The sequence below is a fragment of the Periophthalmus magnuspinnatus genome, chromosome 14, assembly GCF_009829125.3.
Source record: "Periophthalmus magnuspinnatus isolate fPerMag1 chromosome 14, fPerMag1.2.pri, whole genome shotgun sequence".
In the NCBI taxonomy this organism is placed as follows: domain Eukaryota; kingdom Metazoa; phylum Chordata; class Actinopteri; order Gobiiformes; family Gobiidae; genus Periophthalmus; species Periophthalmus magnuspinnatus.
Window position 1 is genome coordinate 10,956,024 of NC_047139.1, and position 19,050 is coordinate 10,975,073.

Below are 19,050 nucleotides of genomic sequence, written 5' to 3' on the forward strand. Positions count from 1 at the left end.
TGTTTATTTACACAGACTTCTTTCTACAAAATCATAAAAACACTCTAATATCCTGCTGTATGTTGTTAATGCATTCTTAATAAAAGCCTAATAATAATACATTTTATTAATATAATGTAGCACTTTTCTAAACTCAAAGACTTTTCCTGGTTTATAATGATAAAATCCCCAGCTCACTCATGACTGCTTTATGTTAAAACGTCCTTTAACACCAAACTAACTGTGGTTATTGTTCAACAAGTAGCTCCCATGAACTCTTTCATTATATAACAAGACTGGAGAAGGTGTCATGTGACCAGTGCTAGATAATTATAGTCAATTAGTCCTATAGAGGGCGTTTAAGGTGTTACACACCTTAAACTTGTCTTTCAATTTGACTTTTTCATGTTAAAATCATGAGTTTAGCAATTCCAGAAATATATTGCCCCCAGGATAGTCACATATTTCACATATGCACATTTATTTTGACATCATTGTGATTTTATTAGGATTTTTCATCAAAAATATATGCAGTGATGGGACTGACAATTCTTCATGGAAATGACAACATGTGATGGAAATGACATTTCACATGGGATTGTCCATTCACTCTAATACATTTTTATTAAATGAAAAATGAAAAATAATGAATGATATTCTTTCGAGGGCAGAAACCTGCTCTAACCCACCCACTGAAGAGGTACAAAGTATTAAGAGTGTTAAAGTAATGTGATGAGGTCTCTCTTTTAGAAGAAAAGTTTTGGAAGTTCCATAAAGGGCACATATTAAGCTATTTTCTGATCTCTATAATGTTGTTTCCTCATCACAAACATACCTTGGGTTATATTTTGTTTCTTTCACACATGTTTAACACACAAATCCTTCATATTTAGGCTGAGTTCTTCTCTCAAACAGAAAACACTCTGTTCCACCTTGTGATGTCATGTGATGTGTCTGACAAATGCACAGAAGAATAAGGAAGATAATAAGAATAAATATGTTTTTTTTCCCTTATTTTTTACCGACATAAATTTGCCTGCAGTTAGAGATTCACCCACAAATATGTTTTGTTTTTTATTTATAAATGTATATATAACTTAATATTCAAATTTGCAAATGTGTGCATTGCTTTGTACAAATATGTTTAGATTTCATTAGCATCAAAACCTGTACAAATGTGTTTTTTGATTTGTTTCAACTTGATCTGTTGAATTAGAAGAGAAAAGCACTGTATGAAGTGTATCTATAAGGACTACTTCCAAAACTGACAGAATACCTCACCTACTTGTCATTGATACTGGAACATTTAATACCAGATCACATGACTGCATAAAGGCTAAGGATGAGCTGCACCAAAACTGCGACGGGACAGAGGCTTTTAGCAGTTTTGCTTCACAAAAATGGAATGTACTTCAAGGAAAAGCAAAACTGGATATGTACTGCCAGAATCGCAATTTAATAATCTGATAGCAAAGTTTTGTAACCCCATCTACACCTGTTTTTAATGTTTTATATGGGCTTGTATTCTTATTTGTTTGTTTTTCTGCATTTATTGCCTTTTAAACAGGGTGCCCAAGTGCTCTCTTTGGGTATAAATAAAGATAAAGAAAAGAAAGAAACAAAGAGTGTGAGAAATAAAGTTTGTAAAATGATTGACCAAATGAGGTCTAAAGGCACCATATAAGTATTAACCTTTACCTATGCAAGGGTTCAAATCAGAGTCATCAAATCCTCCTATTTGTCTCTCCTCAGACCATAACCATGAACAAAGTGACCAACTCCAGCTTGGACCTCCTGTCTTCTTTAAACACCTCTTCAAACACATCCTCCTCTAGCCTCTCCTTTCCCCTGGACTGGTCTTCTGTGAATGGGACCCCCGCCACCCCTGTCCTGTCCCTGGGTCATGCAGTCCCGGTGGGGATGGTCCTTGCCTTCTTCATCCTGTTTGCCATCGTAGGAAACATTTTGGTGATTTTGGCGGTGGTGTGTAACCGGCACCTCCGAACCCCCACCAACTACTTCATCATAAACCTGGCTATCGCAGACCTGCTCCTGAGCACCACCGTCCTGCCGGTGTCTGCCACGCTGGAGGTGAGTGACAGCATTGAGGGATAAAGTGGTGGGTGTGATTCTTGAGGTGGGAACTTGTGTGTTATTTCTGCTCAAATTTGCCTAATCTTTGCCTGATGTTTGTTATGTTTTGCGCTACACCTTTGGCCTCTGCTCAAGCAATAATACGGAAGATAATTTGTTCCATCAGATTTTGAATTTAAAATTCTTGAGGGCTATCCAGTGGCTTGAGTCCAAACACAGCAGCAGGATGGATTCTCATGAGGCACTCAAGATTCCTCCTCCCCAAATCTAAAAAAAACAACATACACAAGAGGCAAATGATATGTTTTTATTATATGTGGTTGGAAGCAGGGGCATTTGACTGGGGAGGGTAAAGGGTTCAGTCCACCCTGGGCCCAGTGCAGAGAGGGGCCCTTTACAAAGTCTGTAACTTTTTTTTTTTTTTTAATGTCATGTGAACCCACCAAGATGATTTGTACCTAGGGCCCAAAATTTTATGCTACACCCTTAATTGGAACATAGTTGTTCTAAAAGTATTATAAATGTGATATTGTGGTTAGAAAAACTAATTGTGATTAGCCGACTATAGTCATATTTTGATAACTGGAATCGTTATTTGGATACAGACTATGAAACACATGCGAATTTATAACAAAGATAGTGCATTATTAATTTCAATTTAAGATCTCACCGCTTTTCACCTCTAATATATTTTTTGCTGAAAATGTATTTAGAAAATCTCAGGGTACAATAGAAATAATAATTTGATTCTCTGACGAGCCAATTAGTCGCAAAATCAAAGACAGACTAGTTGACTACTGAAATCATAGTCGCAGCCCTAATCAAAGATATAACACAGCGGATCATAACATTATATGACTTAAGTCTTATACCCAAATGCATTGTTTTCTTGCAGCAGCTATGATTTCAATATCATCAAATCCCTTTAACAACCCATCATTCCTTTTCTTAATGCAAACCTCAATACCACAAAATTAAAGAAACAGGTTCATTGCAGAAGAACTGATTCTCTGCTGCTGGCCTCTCCTATGTAAACTCAGGCCATTAAGTCCTCTCTCAGGCCCCATTAACTCTCACACACTGTTGCACCAGTCAATGAAAACACACTTCAGATTTAGTCCTAGTTTAACCCCTGCGAGGAAGTATTTTTTTTATAGGCCAGGTTTATCTGTGTTAAACCTTTGAGAAGTAAAGAAGTATTTTAATCTACAGCAACAGATTGTGTATTTGGATATGTGATTAATACATGTAATTTTAAACAATGCTGCACCTCCACCACTTAAGAGATCTGTCTAGCTTTGTTCTGAGCAGACCACCAGAACATCCAGGTCCACAAGTCACAATAACTTCAGACTTTGCAGATGTAGTTCAGCCTTTGCACAGACAGCCTTCTCATACATGGGCCTTACAAAATGGAACAATCTCCCGAACAGACTGAAACTCTCCTCTGACCCAAGGGACTTCTCTTAAAATGTTAGAAAAGTCCTTTTAGGGAGTCAACTCTGTCAACACTGATTTGCATGCAGTAGCTTTTTTTGACATAATATTTGAGTATTTTTAAATGTGGAAATGTGGAGTGTGGTGTTTTTAAATGAAACAATGGGAGAATCCATGGTTTTGATTGTAAATGGATGTATTAGATGTATTTTAATTTTTTGTAACCTGCCCAGGGACTGCAGATGGAAACCAGCTTTAGCTACATCTGGCGTAAAGCATCTCTTCTTTTATGAGATTAATGTGTTTGTACATGGTCCCTGCTAAAATAAACCAATAAATTAAACTAAACAACCTCTGCGACCACCACCACTCATGTCACAGTGTCTCTGTCACAGTGGTGGAGTGTTTTGTTATAGGACACAGGAAAGATTTGTGTATTTTTAGCAAGATCACATGTCTGACTTATAGAGTGTACCATGTAACTTTTCTGGAGGAGGGGGGTGGGCTACCTTCTTGTCTCCATGGAGATTGTAGCAGCCATGCCACAGACAGCAGGTACCAGGTAATGTTCAGGTTGAGTCCAACATAGGCTTGTCATGATAATTACTATATCGACTTATCGTTCAGTATGAAAGCTTGAACAATATTTTTGGGGGGTCAGTATTTATCATGTGTACATTTTCTTTGCGCTACTGGGAATTTTTGTTATTTTTTTGGATGTATAATAAGATTTAAGCCATAAAAGGTTGAATTAATAACTTCAATGATTCATTACAGATGCAAACTAAGCACTAAAAAGTTTCATTCTGCTATTGATTTATAGCAGATCGTGCCACTTTGTCCAGGGGTGGTGGCACGTAGCAAAATTATGTTTGGTGTAGAACAAAACGGGATCGTGGAGACGTAGTAAAAAAATTATAAAGTAGATTTATACTTACAAAATAATTTTCAAAAGTGGATACAAATTAAACAACTAGATGGGTGGATCTGGATAAGCAGAGACAAGGCCAAACAAACAGGACTGGTCCGTAACATCTAGTCAGAATAGTTTTTGTGGTTTAAATCTGCTCTTGGGATATTGTGTCAGTGGCATAAATTTGTTTCAATATTATCGTTTATCATCTATATTTTCTTCAGCTATACATAAAACTTCAAATGTTGTTATCGTGACAGGCCTAGTCCAAGAGAGCTGTAGAGTTACATTTAAGACTATTTCTTTATTGTACAAAAACTCATGATTGCTGCAGTGCTCATTAAAAGTGAGCTTGTATCAAAAATCAAAAATCTTTACCTTGGATGGCATAAAACCATAATAAACAACACTCAGACAGTTGAAAGCCTGTGTGCTCACTACCTGCTCATTGGTGTCTGGGTGCACTCTGTATACCTCCGTGACATCTGGGTGTTCGTGCCCACACTCAAGAAACACACAATTAGCTGTAATAGAGATGGTATTACTTTACCTGGGATTTTACACAGTGTGGCATTATATCTACGTAGCATTTATTTAGTAATGGATCTTTTATACCTTGAAAAACATGCATTTCTTCTGTGAGTGGGCTCGCCTCTCCACAGGTCTCAGCTGTATCTTAGCCTAGTTGTGTCACCTGCTTGTGTCCATGGAGACAGACATGTTTAATGCTGTATTGTAAAACATTCCGGACAAAATGGACTCAACCAGGTGGTCAATCCTCCTCCAGAAATGTTACCTGGCACTCCTTTTAAAATAGGTACATTCCTTCTTCTTTAATACTGGAGAAATTATAGAGCTAATGCAAACATGATATTAAGTGCATCCTAAAATCTTAAATTAGTTTGATGTTTGCTTTTTTTAGCTAAACTAATGAATCCAAGATAAACAAATGTGACTTAGTAGTTCCGCCTTATGTTGAATTGGGTTTTTGTAAAAGATAACAATGCCGTGGGTACGTTAAATCCGCTAATCAGAGAAAAAATCTCAAATATTTTCTATCTGTAGCTCTTCCAGAGATGATTGGCGGCTCATTCTTGTTCACATAGAGATGAACAGAGGGAATCCAGTTTACATTTTTATGTTTGTTATTACTATTAATGCAGCAGAGGACACAGCAAATGTTATTAATAGAATATGTTTAAAATGTCCTGTGTTGTGTACTTGTCAAAGCCTCTCAAAATACTACACTGGTGTAACAAATCCTCATAAGAAAATTTCTGTAAAATATAGGCTAATGAGATCTACTTCCAATATCTAATGTATTTATCAGTATCTAATCTCCAGTCCTTTGGTAATAACAAAAACCTGTGGGGGTCAGATCACAACAGGCCAAGGACCGTATGCAGCCCCCGGGGCCACAAAGTGCCTGGGTCTGATTTACAGAGAAAATGTGAACCTTTCTGGTGGAGGATCAGTCACCTGCTTGTCTCCATTGAATTGCTATTACCAGGATTGTGCCATAGTATGGCATTAAAATTATTCGATCTCTATAGAGACAAACAGCTGAAATAATCAGTCCAAATTATAAGTTAAACAGTAATAATAAAGTAAGTAAATAAGAAATGTTTAATACCATAATAAGCAACATTCCAAGACAAATATATCTTTATATCTCTCACTCTCCCCTCCTTCTCTTCCCTTCTACCTCCCTCTCTCTCCCTTCTCCACTGTTTCCTCCTCTGTGCTTCCACCCTTAGGTCCTGGACTCGTGGGTGTTTGGGCGTATCTTCTGTGATATCTGGGCGGCCGTGGATGTCCTGTGCTGTACAGCCTCCATCATGTCTCTGTGTGTCATCTCCATCGACCGTTACATCGGGGTCCGGTACCCTCTGCAGTACCCCTCCATCGTGACTGAACGGCGCGCCCTCCTGGCCATGCTCGGCGTCTGGGTCCTGGCCATTGTCATCTCAATTGGGCCTCTGCTCGGGTGGAAACAGCCACCATCACAGGTGACTACACTACCCAGAATGCAGTTTTTACTTATTGGTTATGTCAATATGGGCAGCCATCTTCTGTAATATTCTCTTCAAGAACTCATGTAAACAAATGGGGAGATGGAGTTTTTAATTACAATTTTCCCTTAGAAACTTTGATCATTGGACTTACCTTTGTACTTTATAATGCCCATGTTCTGCGTGAATAGTACCTATGATACTGATTCCTCTAGTTTTCCTTTACTTCATCAGAAAAAAAAATACATAGTGGACCTTTAATTAATTTAGTTATTCTTCTTTTTTCAGTCTAATGTAAAATGTAATCTCCATCAGATTGTACATTTTGTTCTATGTTTCTGGCCTGGCCTTGGCTTCACAAATGTTTTCCTCACTGTTTCAAACATAAACAAGCAGCGGTGCCCTGGGTTCAGCTCACACTAAACAATATTTAACATGTTTGTTGCATTAGTCTTTTCCACAGCGTTGTATATTTGAAGATTTTGACTTTTAATTTGCAAAATGGAAAATGTCACAAGGCCAGAGTTGTTGTCTCTATATCCACCATGTACATTTTCAGTTTTCTCCAACTGTATAGTGAAAAGTTACTTCTTATTGTAAATGATAGATCAATTGTATGATAGGGTCAGTGAATTAAAAACAAAGGAAGGAACAGATGGTTAGCAGTAGAAGTTAAACGAGCCAAGAAAGAGAGCAATTTATGCAATATTAAAAACTAAATTATGCAACACATGGGAAATATTATCTTGTGTGTTTACATTTGGATTGGACAAAAAGGAGTTAAGTGCTGGAGAGTTGCACATCGTAAAGTTAAAAATGGCCGTGCTAGAATGACAAGAAAAACATTAAATAATATAAATAAAAAACTGTGAGGCCAAAATTGGGAACTCAATCGCTCAATTTATATGTTTTGTTAAAATCTTGTCTCGTTCTCATGAACCCAATCTCATGTCTCATCTCGTTTTGTGTAAGTTTCTCGTTCCTCCCTAATGAATTTTCAAACTCCCGTTTAAAGCACATTTTATAGAAAGAATCATGCCTGTGTTTAACTCCAAAGTGCACTGTGCAAAATATAATTCACTTATGTTAATTGGATGTTTCACCACTCATCTAAGTAGCTTCTTCAGAAGAACTGACAAAAATCAGCTGTACAACATTTCAGGTAGAAATTGTAGGTGTTGGCTCCATGGAGACATTGCTTTGTTTTTGCTTAGCCTGGAATGTTCCACAGTATGGTCTTACACGTATCATAAATATTTAACATTTATTTAAAGGCAGGTGCATTATTTGCTCAAAAATAAAAAGAAATACATGCATCGTCACTGTGAGCAGCAAGGTCACCTCTCCACTGATCTGACCTGGATTCATGGAGATGAATAAATGTTATACCAAGGAACATTCCAAGCAAACATTAGCACTGAGTGTGAAATGTTACATAGTCCACCTTTAACGATGTTCATTAAAGGTGTGAGTGTTGAGTGTTTTTATTGGTCTGTTTTGAATGGTCTGTGTGGAGGGTGAATTAAACACAACTAAACTCAATTCAATGATATTCAGATATTTAGTATATTATAGAAAAAGACATTTTACTGTGTTATCAGTACATCAAGTAAAGAAAATCTACACCAAACCGAAAAACGAGATAGCAATGGGTTTTAGTCACACTCAGCATCTCATTACGTCATGGAATGAGACAAGATCTGCAAGTCTGAAAAATGCCAAAATAGTGTTATGAAATATACAGAATCAAACATTTATTATATATAATCTTGTTAGATCTAATATTGTGTATTGTGCCTCTTGTGAAATTTATAGAATATCACTAAATACCAAAAAAGGCACATGTTTTCTTCAGTCATAATTTTACACCAGTCAAGTGTCAGTTTGTGAAGAGAATCCATTTTAGAACTTTCTAACTTTGGATGGTCCAATCACAGCCGCTACTTTCTATTACGTATTTCTCAAATGCAGAAGACATCTCCTTTAGAACACTCTTTTAACATTCAGAACAAAATATGTAACTTCTTCTGTAACTGTTTGGTGCTTTGCTTGTTAATTCTACTGAAACCTGCTCTGTTTCTCAGTCCTCTATGCTGCCCTGTTTCTTTTAACACAAATAAACCATGTGTCACTTAGCCTCATCTGAAATTGGGGAGACAAGATTCTGTTCCAGACCGACATGTCTTCATAAAGTAGTGTGTGATTTTGACTGGCCAGGTAACAGAAACTTTTGTGCCTATTTTTTATTTGTTTAATTTTCATCTCCCAGGATGACACAGAGTGCTCAATCACAGAGGAGCCTTTCTACGCCCTCTTCTCGTCCCTGGGCTCCTTCTACATCCCACTGGCCGTCATCCTGGCTATGTACTGTCGCGTCTACATCGTGGCCAAGCGCACCACCAAAAACCTCGAGGCTGGCGTCATGAAGGAGCAAATGCAGAACTCCAGCGGTGAACTGACTCTGCGCATCCACTGCAGGAACCAGGACTCAAGCCCTGGCCTCCGAGGCTCCGGGGGCGGGGCTATGGGAAGGAGCACGCTGTCCGTCAAACTGCTCAAATTCAGCCGTGAGAAGAAAGCAGCCAAAACGCTCGGGGTCGTGGTCGGCATGTTCATCCTCTGCTGGCTCCCCTTCTTCCTCACTCTGCCCATTGGTATGTAGGACTGGACTAGGACTGGACCATAGACTCTATATAGAAAAAGAGGGAGCGTGACGTCACCCAGAGCATTTGGTTGCAACTAAATGAAGCCAAGGCGCTTAATAACAAGGCAGAATAGCAACAGGTTTGACTGAAAAGTGACTCTAGCAGAGACCACCTCAGGGAAACAAGGCACCTAATTAGTCTGTTATTAATGTTGGTAATCTTGATTTAGGGACAAAATAGTGAAATAAACACAGAATAAACACCAGAATCACGTAGAGCGGGTTTATATGGACATTTTAAGGTCAGAATGACGAGTGTGACAGCAGCAGTTACAAAGTGAGTTGTGCCAATTTTTCAATAGATATCAATTGAAACCTGACCTCGAAAGAGCAGGACTGGACCAGGACTGAAGCGGGGTCTTAGACTGGAATAGTTCCTGCAATGATTTAGTTTAGAAGTGTCAGCAGTGGCTCAGTGGTCAGAGCCTTTGCACACAACCTAAGTATCTAATCATTAGCGATCCATCTCAGCCCTGATCTGTGTGTGCTGCTGTGTTTTTGGGCACTGCTCTCATCATGGTTATCTTTAATGCATTACTATTTAAACTATCTCCTGTTCAAGTCTGTTTCACTTTCAACCGCAAGGCAACGCCTAAGCTCATCAGACTTAAGAAGAGTCTTGGTCAGGAGCAGCAAGTGTTGTCAAGATACAAAAATTCTTGATTTCAAAGGAATTTAATCAATACTCAGTACTCAATACTGATTACGATACCACAATGAAGATTAAAAAATAGCTCTTTTTTAGTAACAGAATGTAAATTTCATACACAAAACAATACATTTTTAACCATGGCATCTTAAACTAGTTCTGGTAAGATGAAAATATTACCTCAGATAATTTATCTATTTACAATGATCCCTGCAATCCCCTCTGATAACTGGTTTAAAACACTCAACATATCTGTTAGTCAGTTTATTGGAAAAACAAAAAACCCAGAATTGCGTTAACAACATTACAAAATGCTAAATGCCTCGAGGCACCAAATTTCTTTCATTACTTTCTTGCCACACAACTACAGATTTTACATGTATGGATTAAGCAACAAGACTACAAAAAACCTTGGCTAGAAATTGAACAAAACATATGCAACACAACCTCAATCCAAGATCTCCCCTTTCTTCCCCAGAAAATAAAGAAATCTCCTTTTTTTGGGAAAGGGACTTAAATTTCACTTCCAACCCTGACTTTTCGAGTCAAATCTGCTCTAACATCTTCTCCATGACTACAAATATCAATATACAACTTACACAATACAAAACTATCCATAGATATCACTATACTCAAAACAGACTTCATAAAATGGGCTTGACAGAAACAGCAATCTGCACACAATGTAATCAAGATACCACAGCCAACTACATGCACGCCACATGGGACTCTCCACCAGTACATTCATTCTGGATCACTGTCACCGACTCCTCACAGATATTATGGGCTGCAGAATTCCACCATCTCCAGCATTATGTCTACTAGGGGATCTTACACAAAGCTCTATTCCCATCGAGTATATAAATCCCCTGCTCACATGCCTGTCTTTAGCTAAAAGAATTATATTTCAAAACTGGAAATCAAAGCAAACATGTCACATCTCACACTGGACAAACACAATTATAGAACACATCTCCACAGAAAGAATAACTGCGATAAAGAACAACAATGAACCCTACTTTGTTGAAATGGAGAATGTTTTTCTCTCGTACTTTAACTTAAAATAATAATTATCAATACTATATTCAGACGCATCACCTCTATACTTTTCTCCCCTCCCTTTTTTTTCTTCTCTGTAACAGTACATTTTATTATTATCCATAGCAGTTCCCCCTCTCCCTTCTCCCTCAATTATAATTTCAATTTTAATTTCAGTTGCTGATGATGCTGCTGATATTGATGGTATTGATACCACAAAAGCAGATACTGCTCAAACATTAACTTTGCCCCCCATCATTTTCTGTGTTTTTAATGCATCACAATAGAGTAGGGAATCATAATAGACTCAAATACAGGCTGGCAGGCCAGATGAGAGATGGTTTCCTTATTTTAACGCACTTGCACTTGCGAGAGACTGAATGTTAAAACTAATAACTATACTTAGTCACTCGCTCATTGTAAGTCCCCAGCCCACCCCCTCAACCCACCCCAAGCTCGGACGATTATTTTATTCCTGTTTCTTGCCTTATGCTTTGTACATAACCATTTGTTTATCATTGTCTTGTCTGTATCTTTGTCTTCTTTGCATGTTTCTATGTAAAAAGAATAAAAAAAAAAAAATTAACTAGTTCTGGTAAAACTCAAAATGACGCTAAAATTCAAATTTTGTTAATGTGATTTTTTTGCAGCATTGATACTTGCTCAAACAAGCAGGCCTATCTAGTTTCATTATAAGTTTTAGTATCGATTAGTATTTGATTTTTGATACTTTTACACTGAAACAGTTTATTAGGATGATAAAGTGAGTGAGATAGAGTGTGTCCTGCAGGAGCGCAGCCAAACCTAGACTTCAGTGGTATTTTTTGTTCTCTTCATAAAATGATTCCTATAATAACTTACCTGCTTTACCTCAGATGACTCTTGCCTTTTAGATGCTGTTCCTTCCTCACTAAACTTAATCATTTAGAGGAGCATTATGTAACATTTCATAAAAGTGTTTTGGGTTTTTTTCATTGCCTGGAACAGTATGACATTAAATGTATCTGTCTAGCATTTATTTAAGTGCATGTATCTTGATTGCTCAGTTAAAATGCATTGACTGTGAGTGGGGTCGCCTCTCCACAGACCAGGACTGTAATTTGGCCTGGTGGTGTCACCTGCTTGTCTCCACTGAGGTAGACAAATGAATGCAATAGTTTGGAACATTTCAGACAAAACAATAACATTGTCTTGGTCATAAGAAGGTAACAGATCCTCCATTGGAAAAGTTACATAGTGCTCCTTTAATATCTTTTAGCAGTTCCACTTGCTTTGGACCTGCCCTTCTCCATGCCGCCTTAAAATCTCTATTGCGCATTCAAATTGTTGGCGGCATTCTCAGCATGTTATAAATTAATCCAAAAGCCTTATTTAGACATGCTGACTTAGACAAAAAGAGTTTTTTATCTACAAGAAAAACAGAATACAGTGAAGATGAGCTGCTCTGCGGTGTTTTGTCTGGCCTCAAAACCATGAATAAATCCTAAAATGGTTCATTATAGTCTAGACCCTGTTTGGATTCAGACAGATATAATATAGATAGAACATAGTGGACTATCAAATAACATAATTTCATCTTTAAGAAAAATGTTATGGCCTCCCCTAACACTGGGTCTCTTGTTAAACCTATAAGATGACTTTGTGTTGCAGTTTTGGACAATTTGTAACCTCTACACCAAAATTAAACACAGTAGCGTAATGACAAAACTCTGAAATTTGTCTCATCGTAGTGAATAATTAGGTTGCTAGGAATATGTTAGAAAGTGAGGAATAACTGTGGGCCACTGCAAAATGTTTTAAATGAGCTAGTTATATTTTTTTCTTTTTAAGACAGTAAAAATCAGGGATGCTCATGGCTCTATTATAACATTTGGATAAGGTATTACTAGCTTACACCCCTCGCAGGTTTGGATAAAAAAATAGCCCAAATAACATTTTTTCCATAGAGTGCAATGTAAACACAAACTGCTCGTGCTTGGCTGACAACTACAGCTTTCAAAAAGGTTGGATTTTGTGTATTTTTTGCCTATTTTCAGATCATAAGCTTTTAGTCAGTTCAAAATCCTTCAGTTGTCTCAAAAAAGGCTTTTTATACTTTAATCTTCAGCTCTGCTCTGCAAGACCATGCTCCTTGTGCACACTTGTGTGTGGGAACAGAGCTCTACTGCACATGGTTGGCGGACACAGCCACCGAATGTACCCAGCCGCTAAGGCTAAACTAGAGACATGAGCCACTGAGCCACTGAGCCACTGAGCCACTGAGCCACTGAGCCACTGAGCCACTGAGCCACTGAGCCACTGAGCCACTGAGCCACTGAGCCACTGAGCCACTGAGCCACTGAGCCACTGAGCCCAGGCTATTCACTGGTGAAAAGGCCGAGTTCAGTGGCAGTCATGGGCTTGGGGAGGCAAAAGCGGTTTAATTTCGGACTTTGGAGAAAGAAATTTATTTTTTGTTTGAAAGGGCAATTATTAAAAGTCTAATAGTCTGTCTTTTGTTTTTTCAGGGCGATAATATTGAAAGCCACTGTTGATTGTATAATAAAACAAAATGGACTCAAACATTGTGATGGATCAAAATGAGGCCACATTGCCCTGACCTACTGGATTATTTTGAAACTTGTAAGAGTAAGTGGAAAAAACATAACCTTCAAAATCCTTAGCTACATTAAAAGTGTCTAATAAAAATCCAAAGAATTCCTCTACATAACACATGACATGTCCTTTGACTTCTACCTCATAATTACATACTTAAAATGCAGGTACTCTCACACAGCTTTATAACTATACATTGACTGAAAATCCCATAATTCCTTCCACCATTTTTGTACGTAGCTTATCTAAACACTAAACTCAATATTAAATCCATATGTGTTTGATCCTGTTCTTATATAGTCAAAAACAACATGGCAGATTTGACATTTCATATCCAAATTTGGAGCCTTTTTCAAGTGAGACATTCAGGTACCACAATGTAAAGGCAAGGCAAGGCAAGGCAAGTTTATTTGTATAGCACAATTCGTACACAAGGTAATTCAAAGTGCTTTACAGAATAAGAAAGACATTAAAATCACACAAATCAAACATAAATAATCACAAATAATCATCATAAAATCAACATTAAAAGAGAAGAGTGCAGAATAAAAACCTGTCAGTCATATGCACAGCTAAACAGAACTGTTTTGAGTCTGGATTTAAACATTGTCAAAGTAGAGGCCTGTCTCACATCTTCAGGAAGACTGTTCCAAGTTTTAGCTGCATAAAATTTAAACGCTGATTCCCCATGTTTAGTCCTGACTCTGGGCACCAGCAGGAGGCCGGTCCCTGAAGTCCTCAAATTGCGAGATGGTTCATATGGCACTAACATGTCGGAGATATACTTTGGACTTAGGCCATGGAGAGACTTATACTCAAGCAGAGCTGCTTTAAAGTCTATTCTTTGAGCTACAGGAAGCCAGTGCAGAGACCTGAGCACAGGACTTATGTGCTCATACTTCCTGGTTCTAGTCAGGACCCGAGCAGCAGCATTCTGGATGTACTGCAGCTGTGTTAAGGCTCGTTTGGAGAGGCCAGTGAGCAGGCCGTTACAGTAGTCTAACCTACTGGAGACAAATGCATGGATAAGTCTCTCTAAGTCTGGCTTTGACAGTATACCTTTGATTTTTGCAATGTTTTTTAGGTGGTAAAAAGCTGCAGATGTTATTGATTTGATGTGGCTGTTAAAGTTCAAGTCTGAGTCCATTATTACCCCTAGATTTCTAGCCTGATTTGAAGGTTTTAGAGAGAGAGACTGGAGGTGACTGCTGACACTTTCTCTATGTTTATGTGGGCCAAAGATGATAACTTCAGTCTTGTCTGAGTTTAGCTGGAGAAAGTTGTTTTGCATCCACACACTGATCTGTTGGATGCAGTGGCAGAGTGAATCCACTGGTCCATATTCACCTGCTGCTAGTGAGACATAGATCTGAGTGTCATCTGCATAGTTGTGGTAAGACACATTATTGCTGCGTATTAACTGGCCTAATGGCAGCATGTAGAGATTGAACAGCAGGGGTCCCAGGATTGAACCCTGGGGCACCCCACAGGTCAGGGACATTTTATCTGATATACATTTTCCAATTTCAACAAAGTACTCCCTGTTTTCTAAATAGGACTTGAACCAGTTTAGTGCCGTACCAGAGATGCCCACCCAGTCCTCCAGTCTCTGTAAGAGGATCCCATGATCAACAGTGTCAAAAGCAGCACTCAGATCTAACAGGATCAAGACTGAGACTTTGCCTGCATCAGTGTTCAGGCGGATGTCATTTGTCACCTTGATAAGAGCAGTCTCAGTGCTGTGGTGGGGTCTAAAACCTGATTGGAAAACATCAAAGGAGTTGTTCATTTCAAGGAAGTTAATAAGCTGTTGGTAAACAACTTTTTCAAGGACTTTGCCTAAAAATGGCAGATTTGAGATTGGTCGATAATTGTTCAATATTGTGGCATCAAGACTGCTCTTCTTTAGGAGAGGCTTGATAACCGCAGTTTTCAAAGCACTTGGGAATGTTCCAGATTGAAGTGACATATTAACAAGAGGGTACTCTCACATTGTGAGTCATGGTGCTACCTTCAGGGGAAAATTAGAACTACACCAGAACCAATCAAGGACTAAACCTGGACTCAACCATGACATTCACACTAATCAGGGGCTAAATGTTTGATCCCAGTTTTGTTGTAATACAGAAATGGTTAGATCCCATTGCAGTGCTGCTTTAGTCCAGGCATAGGCTTTGTATTGTGTGTAGAAGTGTGAACGCAGCCTTAACCTGCTGTAAACCAGGACTACAACAAAAATAAACCAGGACTAGATCCAGACTAAACCAGTCTTTTAGATCACGACTGGATAAACCTGTGTTAGGACTAAAATGGTACTAGATCAGGACTAAACCTGGGCTAGACCAAGATTACACTGGGAGTAGGACTAAAGCTTCTGGACCTATAAAGTGGTGCATCCCTTTTCTTTTTCCCATTGTTACATGTGGTGATATGTTCAGGTGCCTTGTTGTGAGGAATCTCTGTGTTCATATATAGACAGGAGACAGACAGTAGCGCCAAGGCGAGAGACGATGGCCTTACAAGTTCAAACCCAATGAAAAATGATCCACACGATCAACGGGAACATTACTGCTATGATCTGCTAACACCCTGCAAAGACCAAAAACCTTAAACCTAAGACAAGGATCAGAACCAGCAGAGTGGGAGGGGGAGAGAAGGTCTAAAATACATGGAAAATGTGTTTAAAAGTAAGACATCAAATAGTCATATACAGTGAAAGCAATGGGTTGTTTTTCAAGTGTAGAATGTACTGATGCTCATGATGGGACAGGAGCCAGTATTCCTCATTATAGAGAAATAAAAACAATGCTGCCTTGGAGTTATACAGCGCCTTTAAGAATAAATCGAATCAGAGGGAATCCTTTGCCTGAAATCCATCCAACCTGATCTGACTTGCTTTAAAAAGACTAAACAAGTTAAGTAACAAATGGTTGAATGACATTAACCTGTACATTAAATTAGGATCTAACATGTTGATCAGAACCTGCTGTCAACACTGAAATGTATTGCACTAACATTTTAACTATTGACTATTGCACGACCATTGCTTGGGCCACACTGTCCGGCCCTTTGGTGGAAGGTCATGGCTCGAGTTTGGTTTGGTCATGGTTTAGTCCAGTGGTTCAGAAATATATACCATGCAAATACCAGCAACATATTTGGATAGAACATGACTGCTAATCACATACATAGGAAAGGTATTGTGGAAATAATTGAAATACCCCAAACATTGTAAAGACACTGTGGATGTTTATTTACCATCAGTACAGTATTGTCCATTTAAATATGCCCGTGCTTCCAATGTAGGGAGTATTATAATATCATATACGTGGTGCTTGGAGTAGAGTTAAAACACTGAATCATAAATCTCAGCAAAATGTTGCTCTTACTTGAAACGACAAAAGACATGATCCATTTCTGTGTCTGATTGACAGTATTACGTGTTTACTCAGTTATAGTTGTTTTCAGCGCTTCAATGCTTGTGAGTCCGAGTTTGTGTGCGTAACAAAAAGAGTGTTTTGAAGTGGTTTATGACAAGTAGATTGTAGATAATTCATGTATAAGTGGATTTGATGTTTATTTTTTATATAGTAAAATGCTAAGTGCCAGGAGCTACATGCTAATGACCCATTATTATTACAGAGCTATTATCATTTGTGTATTTACTGCATATTATAATTTATAGTTTTTCCTTTGTTTGTATGTTTCAGAACCACACACACAGACACCCTTATAACCACAGTTCAATATGTTTTATAAAAGTCTAAACGAATCATCTCTCATTGTGCTTTTTTAGTTATAAGCCACACTTGGTTTTGTAAAATGGGTAAGGTACAAAAGCGCCTGTACTTTTTAACGTAATCAGCTATAAATGATTGTATCTGTTAATTTTTTATTTTATTTTTAGGTTCGTTCAACACGAGTCTGAGGCCTCCAGAGACGTTCTTCAAAGTGATCTTTTGGCTGGGATACTTCAACAGCTGCTTAAACCCCGTCATCTACCCGTGCTACAGCCGCGAGTTCAAACAGGTACAAGGCCAGGACTAAAGTGGGACTGACCCAGAACAAGCACAGGAATCAGACCAGGACTGAAACAGTAGCAGAAAAGGACTAACCCAGAAATAAACCAGGTAGAAACTAGATCTAAAACAGGATTTGACCTGGGAAAAGACTTAACCAGGATTAAACCAGAACTCCACACTAGCACAAACATAATATCCATATTGTGGGTAAACAAAGAGTAAACCAGGTACTAAGGTCATATTCACTTTAGTTCCTGGTTTAGTCCTTGCATTCTGTGGACTCACCCCAGTGTGCACTAAATTTAATTCTATTTGCTTCATTTTACATACACTGCATATCTATCACACCAAAAAATGCACCATTTTGTGTTAATAGTTGCGATCTCAACATTGCAAAATCGTGGAGGGACCGTGATTTGCTATACCAGCATTAAACCAAGTCTAATGCAGGACTATATAAAGACAGTCTGAATTAGGACTTGATCAGGACTGGTCAAGAATTATAATATGGGCTAAACTAAGGCAGATCATAAGAAATTTGCACATGAAATAATTCAAAATGGATCTAATATAGAATTGCCTAATCCAGGGTTAGATCGGGCTCAAATCAAGAGTAGGACTAAACATTGACTATACCAGGACTAAACCAAAATCCCATTAAATAATATTTCTATAATCTCTTTTTTCAGGCTTTTATCCGTATACTGCGCTGTCAATGGAGAAGGAAGCATCAGGGTTGGCAGGCCTACTACAACTACAGAGGCCCAAAAGGGTCAAACCACTCCTACCTCAACGGCAGCTCACAAACCCTCTCCTCCGCCAGCCCAAGTCCCCGTCTACACACCCTTAACCCTGGGAACCGCCACCTGCTGCTTCTCCCTGGCTCTAATCCTGGTTCAAATTCTGAATCCAAGGGCCGACCCAGTCCAAACCACAACAAAAAGGCCAACGGTCACATGAACGGACATCACACGACCAGTTTGTCACCCAAATATTGTTCAACACTTTAATTACAATCTTGGAAAAATGTAAAAAGTTACTTTGGACTTGTTTTTGGTCCTGTAGAATTGGACTTGTCTCCAGTTGTTTTTAGGGACATATTTGATGGACAAGGGTGTCGTGGATTGACAGCCACATGTGCATTCATCTGCCCCAGGTGACTCTGGCTATAAGAAGAAACTAAAGTCCATAGTTTGCCTGAGAAGTGAAGGAAAAGCATTTTTGAGTGTCTATTGTCATTAGACTTTAATTTTGGCACAAACCAAGATGTTAAAGTAGTGGTCATTTTATATTCTATATCATTCTTCTCTTGGGAAGACAGTGACTCAGTTGGTTGATTTATTAATCCAGAGGTTGGTGATTTGATCACTGCTACAGGTCTGCTGCACCCTGCAAGACATTTCACTCACCATGGCTGTTTGAATTTGTCTCAGGACGACTCTGGCAATTAGAAGAATACGACCAGCTCCATACTTTAGATGAGATGCGATTTGAAAATCGCAAAAAATTGTAAAGTGACTTCTGACTGTCTATATTTTATGATGTAAATATCATACATTAATTTATTTACTTTCACATTTTCAATTTGTGCTCATTTTCTGCTTGTT

At 38.4% G+C, this 19,050-nt stretch overlaps 1 protein-coding gene across 1 annotated transcript; it reads left to right on the plus strand.

The window, feature by feature from the left end:
* Positions 1 to 1,740: 1,740 nt before the first annotated feature.
* Positions 1,741 to 18,459, plus strand: LOC117380899 (alpha-1A adrenergic receptor). Its single transcript, XM_033977728.2, has 5 exons — positions 1,741 to 2,070; positions 6,181 to 6,432; positions 8,705 to 9,089; positions 17,329 to 17,450; positions 18,133 to 18,459. The coding sequence occupies exons 1-5, from the start codon at positions 1,741 to 1,743 to the stop codon at positions 18,451 to 18,453; spliced, it is 1,410 nt and encodes a 469-aa protein (XP_033833619.1). The 3' UTR covers positions 18,454 to 18,459.
* The last annotated feature ends 591 nt before the right edge of the window (positions 18,460 to 19,050 follow it).